The sequence below is a fragment of the Dipodomys merriami genome, unplaced genomic scaffold (genome assembly GCF_024711535.1).
Source record: "Dipodomys merriami isolate MVZ:Mamm:240054 unplaced genomic scaffold, mDipMer1.0.p SCAF_41, whole genome shotgun sequence".
NCBI classification, from domain to species: domain Eukaryota; kingdom Metazoa; phylum Chordata; class Mammalia; order Rodentia; family Heteromyidae; genus Dipodomys; species Dipodomys merriami.
The window spans coordinates 10,288,995-10,307,953 of record NW_027205715.1 but is presented as its reverse complement, the minus strand read 5'-3'; the positions used below and the strand labels follow the sequence as shown (position 1 = coordinate 10,307,953).

At 50.3% G+C, this 18,959-nt stretch overlaps 1 protein-coding gene and 1 long non-coding RNA gene across 2 annotated transcripts; one reads left to right on the top strand and one right to left on the bottom strand.

The window, feature by feature from the left end:
• Window positions 1-6,369: 6,369 nt before the first annotated feature.
• On the bottom strand, window positions 6,370-15,416 carry LOC138806961 (carbonic anhydrase 7). The gene is made up of 7 exons (XM_069992465.1): window positions 15,319-15,416; window positions 12,432-12,629; window positions 9,549-9,667; window positions 8,839-8,934; window positions 8,673-8,735; window positions 8,017-8,172; window positions 6,370-7,134 (listed from the first exon to the last, which is right to left on the bottom strand). Exons 1-7 carry the CDS (start codon window positions 15,356-15,358, stop codon window positions 7,012-7,014), a joined length of 795 nt encoding a protein of 264 aa, XP_069848566.1. The 5' UTR covers window positions 15,359-15,416; the 3' UTR covers window positions 6,370-7,011.
• LOC138806964 (uncharacterized) lies at window positions 15,160-16,491 on the top strand. The gene is made up of 4 exons (XR_011366012.1): window positions 15,160-15,283; window positions 15,742-15,865; window positions 15,964-16,050; window positions 16,340-16,491. It is a non-coding gene; the product is annotated as an uncharacterized lncRNA (long non-coding RNA).
• Window positions 16,492-18,959: the final 2,468 nt, after the last annotated feature.

Below are 18,959 nucleotides of genomic sequence, written 5' to 3'. Positions count from 1 at the left end.
CTCATCCCTCCTACAGGCCTCTACCCTGTCACTCTTCTCTGGTGCTTCTCCCAGCCATGGTTTCCCTTCATCCCCCATGGCAGAGAGCTTTTGGGGAATCTGGAGGTGGGAGGTTGTCGCTGATTGGGGAGATGCTGGCAGGTGGGAGTCCTCCATGGTAGTGTCACATGACAAAGGATTGTCTGAGTCCTCTTGATGCTCAGATGTCCCATCTGCTTGTTGGTCAGCATTTAAACGTGTGATCTTGCTCCATTTTATTTGGAAACAGGAGGTACATTTATTATTTTTGTTTTTAATCTTTGGTTTTGGGTTTTTTTGTTTGTTTGCTTGTTTGCCAATCTTGGGGCTTGGGGCACTGTCTCTGAGCTTCTTTTTGCTCAAGGCTAACACTCTACCACTTGAACCACAGCACCATTTCCAGCTTTTTCTGTGTATGTGGTATTGAGGAATGGAACCCAGGGCTTCATGCATGCTAGTCAAGCACTCTACCACTAAGGCACATTCCCACCCCCCATTTATTATTTTCTTTACAGGTTAAATATGTAACACATTTTTTTAAGAATGCAGTTACCACAACCAACATTTAAAGAGGGAAGATTGTACTTTGTGCTTGCTATGGTTTGTCCCCACCAAAGCCCACAAGAAGCTTAATTTCTCAATGCACAGGTGTCCAGAACTGAGGGGACCTTTTAGAGGGAATTAGGTCACTGGGCTTCATCCTGAGGAGATTATTGCAGTTCCCGCCAGTGGGGGTGGGCTGTGCTGAGAGCAGTTCCTTGCTCTCTGACGCATCCGCCTGTGTCTCTTTCCACTTTCCACTGTAAGTCAAAGGAGCAGGTGCTCTATACTATGAAGCTGAACCAAGGCCGGTTCTAGATTGTTACCATTTCAACCTTTGGAATTGTCAGCTGGCTAACATAAACTTTGTTTCTTTCTAAATTACTCAGCCTTGGGAATGTTGTGATAACATCTGGAAACAGAGCCAAGATTGTGTTTGGAATTTTATTGAGAGTTTTCACTATCTAGGAAAAAAATCACCTCCCAAAACCAAGGACACTTAGATCCCTCTGTCTGGGTGCTATTTTGCTATGAAATTTCATTTTTTATTTTTTTTATTTTTTTTGTTTTTTTTGTTTTTTTTTTTTGTTGTTGTTGTTTTGCTGGCTTTGTCTATTTATGTGGTGCTGAGGAATCGAACCCAGGGACTCATGCTTGCAAGGCATGCACTCTACCGCTGAGCTACCTTCCCAGCCCCGTTGCTATGAAATTTCAGAAGATTGCATCACACCTTTATTATTCTTGGGTCTCAGTATTTCTAAACTGGCAAGCATATCATACTTATTAAACACTGCAGTGTTCTATGAATTCACTCACAGTGAGACCAAAGGAGGATATTCTTAGAAGAGGAACACAAAAGTGCAATACCTATGTGCCTCTGATCATATAATATTTATTGAAATGAACTCCAGGAAATGGGGGGCAAAAAGTATATTGTAAGCTGGGCATTAGTAGCTTATGCCTATAATTCTAGCTACTCAGATTCAGAGGATCATGGTTCAAAGCCAGCTAGGACACAAAAGTTGGAGAGACTCATCTCCAAAATCACTAGCAAAAAGAGCACGGCTGGAAGCCTGGGTCAAATAGTAGAGTGCCAGCTGGAAGCAAGCTAAGCAAGTTTGAGGTGAGTTCAAACTCTAGTAGCAACAAAAACAAACAAACAAACAAATGCAAACTAAAAAAGCCACCACAAAATGAGGTGGTCACACCTGTAATCCCAGCACTCAGGAGATTGAGGAAAGAGGATTGTGAGTTGGAGGCCAATCTGGGCTACTTCATCTCAAAAGAAAACAAACCAAACAACCAAAAAACCCAAATCCACTCTTTGATAGGGACAAGCCATAGCAAACACAAAGAGCAATCTACCCTCCTTGGATGCGCTCACTGGAGTTTTCGAAAATTCACCTTGAATTCCAGCTTCTGTGCTTTCAGATAAAATGGAGCAAGGTTGCTCCCCTGTTTGAACAACCCAGATGGACCATTCGAACATTATTCCAGCATGACCTCTGACCTCAGGGGGATCGGCTGGAGGCAGGTGCCCCAGAGACTGTAAAACTGGCTTCTGATGCCTGACCTGGGTCCCCCATGAGTTTTTCAGAACTGCCACAGGTGCCGATTATAGCAGTTAGGTTGGCACTGAAGTCTCTACCCCCTAGCCTGGACCAAATGACATTTGCATAGCTCTGTACCCAAGATGCAGAGGGGTGAGGAGCTCCCTTTCAGGTCCTTTGCATTGCCCCCCAGAAACCACAGGCTTCTGGATTTAATGCTGGGTCCAGACCTTCAAAACCTTGGCTGTCCCCAAAATATCTTTTCAGCTCACCTGCTCCTGTCTGAAATAACCCCATTAGCGCTTTGTCGTCGGAGAGACGTGATTTCCAGGCACTGAGTTCTCTCTGAAAGGGCGAACTTTGTCCATCGGGTCATAGTTCCCGGATCTGAATATATGAAAAACATAGACCGCCTTTATTTTCCGTAAATCCATTTGCTCTAGCTCAGAGCCCCCAGTGGATGAGGCTGGTGGGAAATTAGGCCCAGCTCTCCTCTCTCAGTGATGGCCGAAGGTCTAGAGGTCTCTGTGGTTCTTCCAGTTATAAGCGCCTATGAGTTCCCCCAGCATCATGGTCCTTTTTAGTTTGGAGGGAAGGCTCAAAGGGGTATGCGGTAGCTAAGGCCCAAGCTGTTTGTTTCCTCCAGCTCAGTCCTAAGTTTGCCTCTGTCTAGAAAATCTGCTTTATAGCCTCCCACTGACATATTTGACAAATTGGGAAACTGAGACCTAGAGCCCAGTCATACACAGAGAATTATTTGGAGCAAAGGGATATTTCTGATACATGAGGTTCTCTTTGTAGAACCAGAAAGAACCCCCAGTTCAATGATGTACCCATAGGCCTTCTTCACAGAGTGCATCTGGGTTGGAATAAAGGAAGCACTGGCTGACCCTCCCTTAGTCCTGGAGAGAAAAAAACAAAAAACAAAAACAGCTGGGATACAGCTGGAGGGATTGAGATTAGACTCAGACTGCCAAACTGGGAACTTCCAGGGCCCAGGCATGAATCCATCCTGCAGGGGCATCTGTCAGAATTTGCAGTCAAGTCCCCTATTACAAGGGAGATGTGGGCCAAGGGATGTCTGGAGCTTCTTGAGCTTCTGGAAGGATTGGCTTCCTTCAAGCCTGGAGCCTTTATGTCTGCTTAGCTCTCCTGGACCTCTCATGGCCCTTGCATGAAAAGGTAAACCTCTGCCCAGTGTTGGAAGCCTCCAGAGCTCCGGGGACCCGAGCTGGTGACCCGTCTCAGTGAACACGTACTGGGCACGAGGCAGCCAGTCCTTCCTGGCTCACCGTCTGGTGCAAGCTCCCCCCAGCTGAGCCTTCTGTCTCTTTCCTAGGATGCCAGCTACTTTGCTCTGGTCCTCTCCTCCAGGGAGCCCTCCCAGACTAATCAAGCCTTCTGAACCCAGCAGGACTCTTTCCTGACAGCCTCCTGTGGTCAGTTCCTTACCCACAGTCTTGGCCTTTGTCCTAATGGGATAGCCAAAGTCCTGCAGAGTTGGAGGGAAGTGAAGGGATGGCAATATTTCCTGGAGGAAAAAGACCAGGCCTCGGGAGCCAACTTGGCATCAAGTAGTCCAGACTTCTTTTTTTTTTTTTCCTGGTCCTGGGGCTTGAACTCTGGACCTGGGCATTGTCCTTGAGCGTTTGTGCTCAAGGCTGGAACTCAGGGTCTTGCGCTTTTGCTTAATTTTTTTCTCCTCAAAGCTGATGAGCTGCCACTTGAGCCACTTCCAGCTTTTTGGTGGTTAATTGGAGATAGGGGTCTGACCAGCTTTTCTGCCTAGGCTGGCTTTGAACTGTAACCCCAGCCTCCTGAGCAGCTAAGATTATAGGTGTGAGCCACCAGTGCCAAACTGATTTGTTTCTTTTTCTTCTGGCTTTTTGACTGAGAGTCTTGATATGTAGCCTGGGCTGGACTTGAATTCAAGATACCTCTGCCTCAGCCTCCCTAGTAGATGGGATTATAGGCATGTGATATTATGCTCCAGCTCTTTTTCATTTTTTTTTATAGTTATTGGAAAAGTTTAAACCATAGGTGGAATTCATTTCCATTTTTCAGAGGAAGAAATACACTTCAGAAGTCTTGAGTAACATGTCCTGCAATGTGTATCTTCGCTATCTGACAGAAAAGAGCCCAAAAGTGATGGACACGTTCAGAAAAGTATTTTTGTCTCACCTCCCTCCCCGACGACAGCTGTAACATGGCAATCAGCTGTGGTCTCCCAAGGCAGAGACTCTGCAGCAGCTTCCTCCATAAGCACCCAGGGAGTGAGTGTCCATGGGAAGAAGCCTTCAGGCTGTCAAATCACAGCGGTGAGAGCAGTCCTCTGAGTAGGAGCTCCTTAGGGACCTTTGCTTTTGTCACCAACCTGGCTTTCAGGGGGTTCTATGCCTGTGCCTCTGGCCCAGGGCCACCACCAAATGCACAGGAAAGAGCATCTTGGGGACGAGCAAACACATACTGGGCACAAGGTCCTTCAATCCTGGTTCCTAGAGGCCAGGCTTGCTGGAGCTATTTGGGATCCAGCAGGGACAACCCCTTTGGGTAGAATAGGGTCAAATCTTGGGCTGTGATTAGAACATAAGGAGGTCACTTTGGGTTTTAAAATAGTTTCAAATTTAAGAAGTGAATTAAAGGAAAGGACTTAGGGAGTGAGACTTCTTTGGCCATCTCAGGATAATTATAAAATCACCTCCCATTTTCCAAGTCCTCTTCAGTGCCAGGTCTGCGGTGCCACCATCTTTAGGAGGGGCTGGGTAAAGTCCCTGGCATACCCAGAAGCACCCACCCCTAGGTGGCCACCATCAATGCCCTCTCTCCCCCTAAGGGGCCAGATGTTCTAGTTAGAGAGCAGGAGAGCAGTCAAGCTGATTTGGTTCAATTCCTGCTCTTCACCTCCATAACCAATCTGTGCCTCCTTCTCCCAATCTGTAAAATGGGAGTAATGACAGTTCTTGGATCACAGGGACATCTGAACATCTGCCCTAGGCCCTTTGCTGGCCTTTGGAAGTTTACAATACTAGCATTTCTTCTGGCCTCCCTCCCCCACCAGTCTGTCCTCCAGAAACCTGCCACTCCCTTTGCATGTTCCAGAAGCCTGGAGGGAGAAGGGAGCTGTGAAATCACAGGCAAAGTTGTACTTGGCTCTGTGTCATCTTTGTCGGAGCAGCCTTTGCTGAGGGGTCTTTGCTCTCCTGCCCCCTCCCACCTCCCACTCCCACTGGTTTGCCTGGAGCATGGGAGTGACAGGGGTAAAAATCAACATAGCACATCTCACCCCTCTACCATCCAGAAGGGCAAAGCTAGAGGCCTAAGGCCTAGAGAAACCCTTGGGAGTACCCTGCTGGCATAGTGACAGTGACAGGATGACAGGAGTTACAGCCCTAATAAGTGGGTTTCACGTCTCATCAGCCCTGCCAGCCCTGACATCAGCCTCCTTCCCAAGGGTGTTCAGACACACTTCTGCCCGTCTGCCCCTGGCCCCCCCCCAGATGTCCATCCCTGCCACCACAAAACTTGCACATTGCTGCCCCTCTCCTCCTTCCTTGTCCTTCTCACTGCCTCCTGTCCCTGTCCCATCCGGGTTTTGAAACCCAATAGGTAGCTTGACTAGGGAAGAGGCCAGCCAGGTACTTGGATGAAAGTTTAAGGAGGCACTCACTCTCAAGGTTGTATAAGTTACAGAATGTGGGACTAGATTAAAGTTTCCTTCTGGGACTGGGAAATGCTAGGTCCAGTGTGGTTAGTTCCTCTTAAGGTTCCCAGCCCATGAGGCCCAAGGACACACCTAGATATTCTCTATCTTTCTCTTAGCTGCATCTCCAAACCTCTCTCCCCTACTCCTTGCTTCCCCCACCCCTCTGCCCTTGCCTTCCTAGCCACCAGCCACCAAGGATCTTACCCATCTACCAACTTAGCCCTGCTCTTGCCTACCATGGCTCACCATGAGCACAGGAGATAGTCCCAGGCCCTATTCCAGGGCTTTGGGCCCATTGATCAGCCTCACAATCACACCAAGTTTTTACCTCCGAGCTTCATATCTGCCTTTCCCTCTGTTGTTCTGGTCTTGGAATACTAGCTGGAATTTCATTCTTCTCCCAAAGAGAAGAATGCTCCCTTAGCCTATGACTTCATCTCCCCCTCCCCCTCCAGTCCTCAGCTCCTACCAAGTGTTCTGGACCAACTGCCAGCAACAGCAGCCCCCCACCTCGAACCCCAGAACAGTACTAGACAAAGCATAGACACTCAGCTGGTATTTGTTGCATGGATAAATGAATTTATTTATTAACACATGGATGGATTGTCATGTAGATGGCTTTGGTGGCTGGGTTGGGATTCAGGGAGATAGTATATAAGCTGCAGCCAGGACCTGCCCCTGGCAGCATGTGGCTGGAGGGAGAAGGCCATGTCACCTGCAGCAGCCAGGGGCTATTTGAGTGGCCTGGCAGTGAGGTGGCAGAGGCCTGAGGAGGAGGTAATGCCGAGAGGCAGCTCAGCCTGCCTTGGATTATTGCTTGAGTCTCTCTGGCAGTGCCAGCTGCCTATCCCAGGAGCTCGGTCTCATCCATCACAGTGTGAGCTCAGGGTGGGGCCGCTGCCACTGCCAGTGGGGGAAGACAAGAAATGGTTCCCAGGTGGCTTTGGGTCTTGGAGAGCAGCAGCAGCCCCAAGCTTGGACCCTGTGTGGCTCCAATTCTTCTGCTTTCCCCCCACCCAGGGCAGCTGAACAGTACCTCCCCACTGCGGATCCCAACAAGAACCCTTGAGGGTGGGCAGCTGAAGAGGGGGGGGAGCACAGGACCCCCCCAGGCAGAGAGCCTCAGATGGTTTGGTGTCTGCTGACATGGAAGCCCTTGGGAAGATGGCGCCCTTGTGGCCAGCTGGGCAGGTGAGCAGGTCAGGCCCGGAAGGAGGCTTTGACCACACGGCCCTTCAGTGGCTGTGGTGGCCGGAAGTTGTTCACCATGTGGATCCTCTCATCATCCTCTGAGGTGAAAAGCAAGCTCCGGAACTTCTCCATCTTGAGAAGACAGAAAAGATGCTCAGGGAAGACACTGCACTGGATCTCTAGGAAGCCAGATTTATCATCTGGTAAACCCCTGTCCAGCCAGTTCTACCCTTCTTTCTACCTGTCCCTGGGCCTCATTACTCCCACTTTTTCTCTTCTTGAGACCCAGATTTTAGTCAATTACTCCTTCCCTAAAGGGTCTGTGAACCTGGAGCTGCTTCACCTGGTTCTAGTTCCAGCCCTGTGTAGTGTAGTTAAAGTATTTAGGCAAAGGAAGCATTCTGAGGGCAATATGGGAGGGGTTGATCCCAGGATCCAGGCTGTTCCCTTCCCTCCTGTGTCTGGGCCCTCATTGCCCACATGACTAAAACCCAAGCTGACTCTAACCAAGGATTAAAATGTAGCCAAAGACTGGGAATGTGGCTTAGTGGTAGAGTACTTGCCTAGCATACATGAAGCCCTGGGTTCGATTCCTCAGTGCCACATAAATAGAAAAAGGCCAGAAGTGGCGCTGTGGCTCAAGTGGTAGAATGCTAGCCTGGAGCAAAAGAAGCTCATGGCTTTGAGGTCAAGCCTTAGGACTGCCAATAAAAAGAAAGAAAAAATGTAGCCAGAGGTGATGGTACATGCCTGTAATTCTAGCTATGCAAGAATCTGAAATAGGAAGATCTCAGTCTGAGGCCTGCCTAGATAATAGTCAGAGATCCTAGCCAAAAAGCAAATGAAAAACAAAAGGTCTGGGCCATAGCTCAAGTGATAAGAGCATCTGATTAGCAGAAGGCCCTGAGTTTAATCTCTAATATGGTAGGGGGTGTGCTAAAGATGGGAGCCTTGATGGGGGGCCCAGACTGTGGGTTGCTAACTCACTGGACCCTCCACTTGGGGTAGACTCACCTGCTTCTCAGAGATGCTGATGGGCTCTCGGAGCACAATCCAGGTGACACTCTCACTGAGAGGGGGTGTGGTCAGGGAGCCTGGGTAGGTCCAATACTGCCGGCTGACAGGCAGGAGACTCTTCGGGTTGAAGCAGCTGAACTGCGCTTTGGTGCCCTGGACAGGATGTGGACACAAATATCAGCACAGACTTCCTGCTAGGACCAGTCAAGCACCCATGATCACCAATGGGATTTAAGTTTCTTCTTGGTTCACTGATGCAAATTTATAGGCAAATGACATGACCCCAGGTGCCATACCTTCTTAGCCTAGGCTGAGCCCTCTGCAACTGTGTGTTAATATGTAAAGCTGTGGTGCAGAGGGTACTCTGGTCACCGTGTGTGTTCTCTTCTCTTTGACTGCCTTTCTCACTGCTCGGTGGACCAATGTATGTGGTGAATCCTATCCATGCTCTGCCCTGTTGCATGCTGGGTACCTGAGGGACTATGGCATGGCCCTGCAGGGCTGATGTTCACTGTGGGTATCAACTAGGGTTATTACCAACTCGGAGAAGTGAATGAGCTCATTCTGTGAGCTATCCTCTTCCTCCTTTCCCACTGAGCTGCTCTGGATTGGAGATCGGGGAGGTGGGGAGATGCAGGGACCCTTGGACTTACCTTAAACCGAACCATGTAGAGTGCATCTGTTAGACGGTTCATGCTGGGGTGTTCATCCCCTGTCTGTCAGGGAGATGCTAGTGTGAGCCCAGCACCCTGCATCTTGAACAAGGGCTTTTCCAGACCTCCCTTGTCCTTCTGGGCCCCAGGGATACCCACCACTCACCTCTAGGAAGACCCCGACCACAGCCAGGCCATCGGGGGCCGAGGCCGCCTCACCAAAGGTGCTGTATTTCTTGGCATTCCAGTGAACCAGATGTAGCTGGGAGGTCAAGAATGGGGCAGGCCCGGACTCAAGATCCTGGGGGGGGGACCTAAGGGAGCCCCCCTTGATAGCCACAGGTAGCATGTCCTGATCTGGGTCCAACTCTACTTTAGAGCCTCTAGGAACCCACAGAGGAATCTGGCTCTGGCTCTGCTCTGCAGTGAACTAACTGTGACACTGATGGCTCTCCAGTAGGAGAAGGTGGGAGGGGGAACCTGCAGCTGAGTCCCAAGAGTAAGCAGATGCCTGGGGAAAGGCATTCCAGGCAAAGGGAACAGCATAGGTGAAACCTTGAAGACATGAAGAAGCCAGATGTGGGCAAAGGATGCGTCACGTGCAGCTTAGTAAAGAAAGAGGGAAAAGGAACAGGAGGCCAGGCAAGGCCAGGCCTTGACTGCAGACTCAGCTCCTGAAGGGTTGCCAAGCAGGGTATGTGAGAGGGAACGGAATAGGCCCTTCCAGAAACTCCTGGATGCACAGTCCAGGACAGAGTGAAGGCCCCCTGGCCTCCTCATGCTCTTCCAAGCCCCTCCCTGGATGACCTGGAGCCTCTGCCCACAGGTCTGCACTCCTTCCCCAGGCAGCAGAGGGATGCGGGGAGGGTTCCTTACCTCGCTTGGAAATGACTTGCCATCCACCGTGTGCTCCGAGCCCACATCGCGTCTCTTGCCCCAGTGGAAATGAAACTGCTTGAGCCGGTAGGGCCCCTTCAGGGGGCCCCCAGACACTGCTGTGGGCAAAAGGGATGTGTGGAAGGATGCAAAGCCTGTCAGATGGCAGTGCCAGGACCTGGGCAGCAGCCCAGGAAGGAACTACATTTTTCATGTGGAAAATTCAGTGGGTTGACAGTCCCACCAGCTTCCACAGTCCACCGTCTGGGACAGTGTAGAAAGTCTCCCAGCCTGCAGGTGGCAGAGGCTTCTGGGACTGATGAAGTACAGCTCTCCATTGGGCCATCCTCCTCCTCCTGCCCAATTCCCTGCAGAAGCCCTGGTACCAATAACAACAGGCTACCTCCCACAGCTAGAACCCTGAGCAGGCTGAGGGTGGAAGGATGACTTTGTATAGTCCACCCAGCAGTCCACAAGAGACAGAATCTGTTATTAATCCCTATTTTATAAAGGAAGAAACAGGCACTGAGAGGGAAAAGCATTTGCTCACAGCCACACAGCAAGGCACTGAGCTACATTATGAACTGGTATCTCCTATAGACAGAGACTTAGTTCCTAATCTTCAGACCACCCTGTCTCCCTAAAACACGAATGTCCCAGAGCAGGTGAGCTCTTGAGAGTCCCTATCTTTTCTGCCAGCCAGGCCCAAGTGAATTTGGGGCCAACTCTTACACAAATAGCTTCTTTGGAGGGTCCCACTTGTGTTAGCTTTGTGAGTTTCTCACCTCGATAGCCTGGTGAGCTGGGGTCACACACAAGGCTTCTGGGGACTGATAGAATTTCCAGCTGAAAGAGATCTTGCACTGGAGTGGCCCAGTCAGGGCTGAATGTGAGCCTTTGGATCAAGTGACGGCCCCAGGTCAGAGCTCCACTGGGCCCTCCATAGTGGCTGACCAAGGCAGAGCCTTGCACCCTACAGGCCTCAAGGAGGAGGAGGACAACACAGTGTGGAGATCGCTTTTTGTTGTCTTTCCTTATGTAAGAAGCAGGGCCTGTCTGGGCCACAAAGAGGGCCCTGTCTGGGCCTATGACTGTAGGTAGGACCCTAGTCAAGCTGCCCCACCCTGGGGAAGGGAACATCCTGATCCACTTCTCTGAGTTTGTCTCTTCTAGGAACCCACATGGTGGTTGGTGTTTCAGAGGGGAAATACCCTCTGACCCCTTAGGCTTGTCTCCTCCTTCCCTCTGACCACAGAGTGCCCTGCTAGTCCCTGTGGGGTTATGTTGTTTAATTTGGGAGGAATCAAACCCAGGTCCTCATATAAGTTAGGCAACTGCTTGAACTGTCTTCAGCCCTTTGGTCTGACGGGGCCTCACTAACTTTACCTTAAACTGGTGGTCCTCCTTCTGCAGGCTCCCAAGTAGCTGGGATTACAGGTATGCACAACCATTCACTGTGAATTCACTATGTGTTTGGTGATCTGCAGGCCGTCTGACTTCCAGAGCAACTATGCAGAACCACATTCATTTTCCTCTTTCTACTGGCTCCCAGACTGATCGAGTCACAGACTTCCTTCTGGCTTTTTTAATTGGAAATAGGAGTTTCACAAATTTTCAGGCCGGAGCTAGCTCTGGACTGAGCTCCTCAGATCTCAGCTTCCTGTGTAGCTAGGTTTAGAGGCATGAACCACCAGCATCTAGTACAGGAAATGTTTTGTATGTCTTTTGAGAGGACCTGCTAGATGTCCTCTCTTTTGCAGAAAGAATAATTGTTCTTTCCCTTTTATCCTAGTCTACCAGGCATCTAAGCAACTAAGACCACTCTCCTTACTAAAAGTCTAGCTTTCTTTGCTCCTCATCTCTACATTAGGGTTTTTCTATTTCACAGTTAGGTACTCCTGAGTATTTTTTATTGTGTATGTAGAGGGGGCAGTGGAGAGCAAAGAACCGGACACTTCCTTACATAAGAAACACTAGCACTTTTTCTTCTCACCCCATTCCACACCCCCACAGCCTGCTGTATGGACAAAATTCCTTCACTAAAAAGCACTCCCAAGGCTTATGCTTAAGAATTTATCATGAGAGGCTGGGAAGGTGGCTCAGTGGTAGAGTGCTTGCCTAGCATGCATGAAGCCCTGGGTTCGATTCCTCAGTACCACATTAACAGAAAAAGCCAGAAGTGACACTATGGCTCAAGTGGTAGAGCACTAGCCTTGAACAAGAAGAAGCTCAAGGACAGTGTCTAGGCCTTGAGTTCAAGCCCCAGGACTGGCAAAAAAAAAAAAATTTTATCATGAGAGTTCTTAACACTAACTCCAGTTCTAAAGAGGCTTTGGAAGGAGATTGCATGAGTTCCCATGGACCCTCTGTGGCCCAAGATAGTAGAGACCTAGTGGTCAAGATGAGGGAGATATTTAAGCTAGTCCACGGCCTTCCCTAGCCCATAGAACCTCCATTAGCCCATCTGAGAGGTGGGTTTTTGAGAAGACCAAATACACCATGTGAGAGTCTCACACAGAAGTCTCAGCCCTCTTTTCTCCTTGTAGAACCAGAACAGACACCAAGAGCAAGAGAGCTTTTCCTATGCCATCAGCCAGCCACGATGAGCAGGGAGGAAAAACAAAGGCCATTTGAAGGGCAGGAAGGGAATTAGCATATCTGGAGGATTTGCCTTTGGTAACACTTCATTTTTTATTGTCTCTCTCTGACTGTAGAAAGTCAACCTTATTCCTTTCATATTATATACAAGGAGACTCAAGGTTAGGCCTCAGGCTTGGTAGCTGGTGAGAAGTGGAGCAAATCTGAGTTCCTGAGCCCACCCAATATAGGGTAAGGACCCTGGGTGATGGGGAGCAGGGCCAGGCTTTGGCAGCAGTCACTTACCCGTTCTGTCGTCACAGTCATTGAAGTCTACCTGGACAGAATGGCCATTGTTGGAAATGCTGAGGGACGTGCAGGCCTCGTAGGAAAGTTCCAGTGGCTGCAGGTTGGGCGAGTACACAGCCTGGCTAGATATGATATTGATGGGGGATTGGCGGTCTCCCTGGGCAATGGGGTACAGTTTGTGCCAATGTGAGGGGCCTGCAAGTAGAGAGGAGACAAGGACTCAGGCTATCCCCTTGGGCATGATCACATGCCCAAGGAGTCACACTAAGTTCTAATCCTAGCAATATTGGGATGTGGAAAATGCTGTGTGTGGGAAATGACTTCAGTAAAACTCATCTCCTAGTGCTGATAGGAAGCCCAGAGAGGAATTGCATGGAAGGGCATGTAACACAACTATAGGCTCAAAGGCTGTTCTGGATAGTGAGTTTCCTCTCCCCACATACCCTCCCACCCACCCCCCTTCCCAGCACACATTCAAGGAAGCCTATGGGCATCTAAAATCTCTTATATGACCCTGACAGGAATTTAACCTCTTTCTGTACCTTGAGCAACTTAGGAAAAACTAGAGATCTGTGATAACAACAAAAATTCCTATCAACCTAGCTTTGGCTCTATAACACATACTTATTTGCCCCTCATAGACATCTTGTAAAATGGAAAGTAGTTTGATGCCCATGTCACAGATAAGGGAACTGAAGCTACTCACAAATATGTACACATGCATACACATGCACTGGTATAAACACAAAGCAAGAGCCAAGTACCAATGGCTCACGTCTATAATCGTAGGTACTCAGGAGGTGAGATTTTAGGATAGATAGTTTAGAACACAGCTCAGGCAGGAAATTCCATGGTACTCTCATCTCCAATTAATTAGTAAAAATCAGGAAATAGAACTGTGGGTCAGATAGTAGAGTGCTAGCCTTGAGTGAGGAAAGCTAAGCAAAGCACCTGGTCCTGAGTTCAAGTCCCAATACTGAACATGTTCATATGTACACTGACCTGCACTCACCAAGTCCTAAATATGCATGTGTCTACACACACACAGCCCTGCTAACTATATCTGACCCACACATACACATTCTCTCACATAAACATCTCCTATTGGAACCCCAAGTTTGCACGAAGGGATCACGGCAGAACACATGCCCATGCATACACCCCCATACACACACACACCTGCACACACACCCACGGGCGCCCACCACCTGCCTCCCAGAGGCTCCATCTGCAGTGTAAAGGCTCAGCATCTCCCTGGGGAACATCCTGAGATGCAGCCTATTTTTAGAGCTACTGCCGGCTGGTGCTTCTCCCCCTTTTTGGCTTCTTAAGTTTTCCCGAGAAAACAGCAGCAGGTGCCGACAGAGACAGAGCCATGTCCCCAATGGATGACTCAGAATCGTGGCCCAGCCCCTTTGGGTTATTTTTGAAGTCCTGTGAGTTCTGCCTCATGCTGGCACCTCTGTCCTCTGTCTTTCCCTCCCGTATTGCCCCTAGACTGGACCGGCCCAGGGCTGACTGGATGAGACACAGCCGCTTGAGGGTAATAGGGCCATAGGGCATACCCTTCAGGATGCTGGAGGCTCAAAGCTGGTGGACAGGACCAACAGGAATGGCTAGAAGCTGAGGGCAGCCTTGGCCGGGGTGGGGAGGAGAAAGCATCCAAAAGCTACCTTCAGTCCTGCCAGGGAGAGAATGATATTCCCTGGGCTCTGTCAGTCTGGCCCTTCTTTTCTCCCTCTCCATCTCTGCTGGCCTTTATCTGACTGTCAGTCCAGCTCCCACATGGCCAGATCTAGGGATTCCCTTACAAAATATGCGTATTTGTCTTTGGGGTTCCAGAGGGAGCCATGCACTCGCGCAGTACTTCCCAACTACCTCTGGCCCACTGTAACTTCCTGGGCCCCAGACTGTAACCCAGGACTCCCACCACTCTCATAAAGTGACAATCTCTCCAGGAGAAGTGGGGCAGGAAGTACCTGGTACCTAAGTACTTGCTCCTCTTCCCACCCCCTCCTGCCTCGTCTGAATCTCGGGTGTTCAACGTGCATCACAGAGAAATAGAAAAGCCCTTCTCCTATCCCCATTCCTGCTGGGTTTAAGAAATATCCTGAAAGGGAACTGACCTGTCCCAGACCCACACTCAAACCGGCTAGCACACTTTCTGTCTCTTCTTCCTTTCACTGCATGCTAAGGAAACTGAGGCAGGATGGAAGATCTATCTTCCCCATCAGACCAAGGAGCTGCTGCTCCTACACAGTACGTGCTCCAACATCCCGCTTGGGTACATAGTCGCCTAGACAGGCGTGCGTCCCCAAGTGCCCCCTTTGCTCACGTACCAGCCGGGCACCGCAGCTCGGACACTTGGGCAGGGAAACTCTCTCCTGGGGACACTGCGCCCTTGCCCACGCGGAGCTCAGCTCCCAGGAGGTTCCCGCCCGCCCGCCGCGCGCGCGATCCCGGCACAGACCCCCGGCGCACCGCGCTCCGCCGCGGCCGCCCCCCGCCGCCTCCCCGGGCCACCTCCCCGCGCGGCGCGCGGCGCACGCCGGGGCGAGCGGGTGCGGAACGAGTGCGGGGCCGGATCTGGGCGAGCGCGGCGGGGCCGGGCTGCGCGGAGGCGGCGGTGGGACGCGCTCAGCCGGCTCCATCACTGACGGGGCGCGGGCGGCCGGGCCCGCCGGGGCGCAGCGCGGACTTTGCGCAGGGCGCAAGGGAAGCCGAACCGGGGAAACCCGGCTTGTGGGCCGGATTCTGGGATCTGGATGGAGAGAGGGATCCGGGTCGGTCCTGGAGCGTGGGCTCGGGAAACCCAACCCCCGAGTGCAGATCCGAGCCAGTCCAGCTGGGTGAGAGCCAGCGGGGAGGGGGGGGCTGCGCCTACCGTCGTCCTGGCCATAGCCCCAGCCGTGGTGGCCGGTCATGCCGCTGCTGTCCCCGGCAGGCAGTCGTGTACCTGCCGGCAGGGCTCGGTCCGCTCGATCGGGCTGCGGCTCTGGGCCCGCTCCCTGCCGCGGAGCAGCCTCTTAAAGCGGCTGCGGGCGGGAGGAGCGGTTCCCCGGGGACCCGCCCCCCACCCCCTAGCAGGGAGAGAGGCCGGCCCTCCCCTCCCCCCGCCCGCCCTCCCGCGGGCCCGCTGATCCCCTATTGTCCAAATGAGAGGTCAGGAGGAGGTAAACTGACCCCCCTTCTCCCTACCACTCTCCCTGCGTCCCCCTGCACTTGTACGGACACGGGGTACGAGAGACCAGCCGACCAGCCGTGCAGCGCACGGCAAGGCTTCTCTACATTGCATTTCCTACCCAAGGTTGTTCCTGAGACATGCCACCACTGACACCTGGACCCGGGTCCTGGGGGACAAGCATGGGAAGTCCTTGTTATACTACAAACTGGAGCGTCCAGAATGGAGCTTTGCCTGATGGCCAGACAAGGTTCACAGTAATAGACCAAGTTTTACATCCTTCCTATAATACAAACCTCAGCCAACTCTATGACGTGGAATGATTATTACATTGGTTCTGTTTGACAGGAGACTGAGGCCCAGGGATGTGAAGTGACTTCCTCAAGGTCATTTTGCCAGGGGATGAGAGATTCTGTTGTAGTTGTCTCACGCCAGGTAAGCTGGTTACTTTACCACATCCCCTTGGTGCTGGAGCATGGGAGTCCTGTGGATATAAGGAACTAGGAGCCCTGGGGTACATGGGGTACAGAACTGGCAACCCAAACCCTTGGCCCAAATGGAACCAACCAGATCCCAAAGTAGGGGTGGGGAGGAATGGCCTCAACCAATGACCTTGGGGACAAACAAGCCCATAGACAATGGTTGGCTTCCGTCAGAAACCAAGTCTTGAGGCCTTGACTTCCATTCTCCTTTTATCTTCTCTGCTGCTTCCTACCTCCTTCAGGGACTCTGCCTATCCTTTGCCCCCTTTCCTCCCATGACCTTCAAAGCACCTGCTGGGAGCTCCGGCTTTCTACTCTGCACTCAGCCTACTGCCTGACTGCCCACTGGTTTCGATCCCACCAGCCCTGGTCCTTGCTGTGCCCTCCTCCTGGTATGCCCTCTGTCTGCCAGCCCCGTCTGATTCACCTGATTCTCAAAGCATGTGGCTTTGTGCCAAGGATATGGGGCTTACGTCTGCCTAAGACTCAGCAGGCATTTGGGGGAATGGATGGAAGGATTGACAAATGACCCCACCTCCACCCACCAGAGCTTTGTATCCAACAGGAGTTGAAGAGCCATTGGAAGAAAGTCTGTAACTTTCTGTTGCTCAGCTTCCCTCTTCTGGTTCTCTGGATAGAGGAAATTGACCACTAGTCAGCAACTTCCCAGGCCTCCACAGAAGCCTCTCTCTGGCCCAGGAATACAAAGAAACTTCAATACAAATCTAACCTCCAGGTAGTAATGGCAGATGACCCATGACATAGATGCAGGGGGTGCAGTCCTCAAGAGCAGCGAATGACATAGAATCCAACATCTTCGAGGCTCCAGGTCTGGAAACAGCCATCTACAAAGTAGTAATACAAAGGCATGGTTTGGGGGAAAGCCTACAGTCTGTCTCCCTGAGTTAGTCAGCCACCTTTCTCCTGGGAGAGCTGCAATAGCCTTCAGCATCTAGGGATGTCACAAGTTCCATTGACCCACTTTGCCCTCCCAGCAACCCAAGTCTTTGCCATATTTATTTATAGTACTTTAAAAAATCAAATTGGAATTCTTTGTATAGCTTTGCATTCAGCTTCATCAGAACTAGCTTTCATTCAGAAATCTCCCTGGGGAGAGGAAGGATGAACAGAGGAAGGATGAAAGCCTGGGACCCTCATTTGACAGTATTTAGGAAGTAGATTTCAAATTTGCTTCTTATTTGTGTATGTATGCAAGTCTTCTCTGAAGAGAAGCTAGAGAGAATGTTGTACTTCCAGGGAGGAGCCCAGAGTCTGGAAGGGTGGATACAGGAGGAATGGTATGCTGAATGGTGTACTTTCTGAAAGGATTAAAAGAATATATTGTTGGTTACCTCTTTAACATCCAAATAAAAATCCCTCCTGTTCTTTCCTGCCTATAGCCTGTCTTCAACAATTTCCTTCTAGTGCTGGGAACTCAGGCAGATAAGAAGAGTGGATGACATCTACCCATCAGGTGAAACTCCAGTTGCCCTAGCAGCCCACTCAGGTCAACTTGGAGGAGCCTAGGCCCCCATTCAAATGCTTCCAGTTTCAATTACATGCTCTCTTGAAAGCTGAATTGATTTCTCTGCTTGAGAATTTACTCTTTAGTCTCACTGGCATCAAAGCTCCTGTTTTTCACTATTTATGGAGGAGGATTGGGGTGTGGGAACTATAATAAAGGGCAGGGGGAGGAGGGCCTGAGCAGTTTGCAAAGCTATGCTTCACTTATCAAATAACCTTGGCCAGAACTCACTTCTCATATTCTGAGCACAATATCACAAGGTGATGAGGAGATTGTTTCTGCCCTGCCTACCCCATGGGGATCCCTGTGCACACCCACTGAAACAGCAGATGTTCAAAGCTGCACGAACAGGCAGAATCATGTCTCTTCTCACTGCTTGTTATATAGAGAACCTATTGGCCAGGTTAGAATCCCTGTTTAAAAAGAAGTTGGCTAGCTGGGCACAAGTGAGTCATACCTATAATCCTAGCTACTCAAAAGGCTAAGATCTGAAGATCACAGTTTGAAGCCATCTCAGGTGAGAAAGCCTGGGAGATTCTTATTTCCAATTAAGTACCAAAAAGGTTTTGGCTCAAGTGGTAGGGTGCTAGCCTTGAGCAAAAAAAAGCTCAGGGAGAGCACCTAGGCCCAAAGTGCAAGCCCCAGGACCAGCACACATAAACAAAAACAAAACAAACGGGGGCTGGGAAGTTGGCTCAGTGGTAGAGTGCTTGCCTTGCATGCCTGAGGCCCTGGGTTCGATTCCTCAGTACCACATAAGCAGAAAAAAGCCATAAGTGGTGCTGTGGCTCAAGTGGTAGGGCACTAGCCTTGAACTGAAGAGCTGAGGGACAGCACCCAGGCCCAGAGTTCAGCCCCCACAGCTGGAAAAAAAATCCTTTCAAACATTGCCTTTTCAATTATAGTAGTCATGTCTATTTGTAGAAAATTAGTAAGAATGAAAATGTCAACATATACAGAAAAATTTAAATTACTGTCCTGTTAGTAGCCAAGGATCACCACTGTCAACAGTTTAGGGACCACTCTGTTAGATTTTTCTGTTATGTATGAATAAACAATCAGGATTATATAGATAGTTTTGTGGCTAGAATGTTTGTTTTTTTACCTATTGCCTGAGGTAAGGTTGCTAGAGCAGCCTTGGAGAACTTAGCACATTGCTCTGGCATATGCATTATATCTGTTTTCACTATTGGAAATAGCCCTGCAGTGAGCCTCCTTATTTATATATCTTGTCATGTGTCTGGTGATTTCCTTGGGATAAATCACAGAAGTAGATTACTAAATTAGATGATATGTACTTTGCCAAGTAACATTTTCAAGTGTAAGAAAGATGCAAG

What these genes read in the sequence shown, in the direction of transcription:
- LOC138806961 (XM_069992465.1), bottom strand. Translation starts at nt 15,358, where the DNA reads ATGACCGGCCACCACGGCTGGGGCTATGGCCAGGACGACG. An exon ending in GGGCTATGGCCAGGACGACG is followed by an intron (nt 12,630 to 15,318) that starts GTAGGCGCAGCC and finishes CTCTACTTGCAG; the next exon opens with GCCCCTCACATTGGCACAAA. An exon ending in TGACTGTGACGACAGAACGG is followed by an intron (nt 9,668 to 12,431) that starts GTAAGTGACTGC and finishes TTTTGCCCACAG; the next exon opens with CAGTGTCTGGGGGCCCCCTG.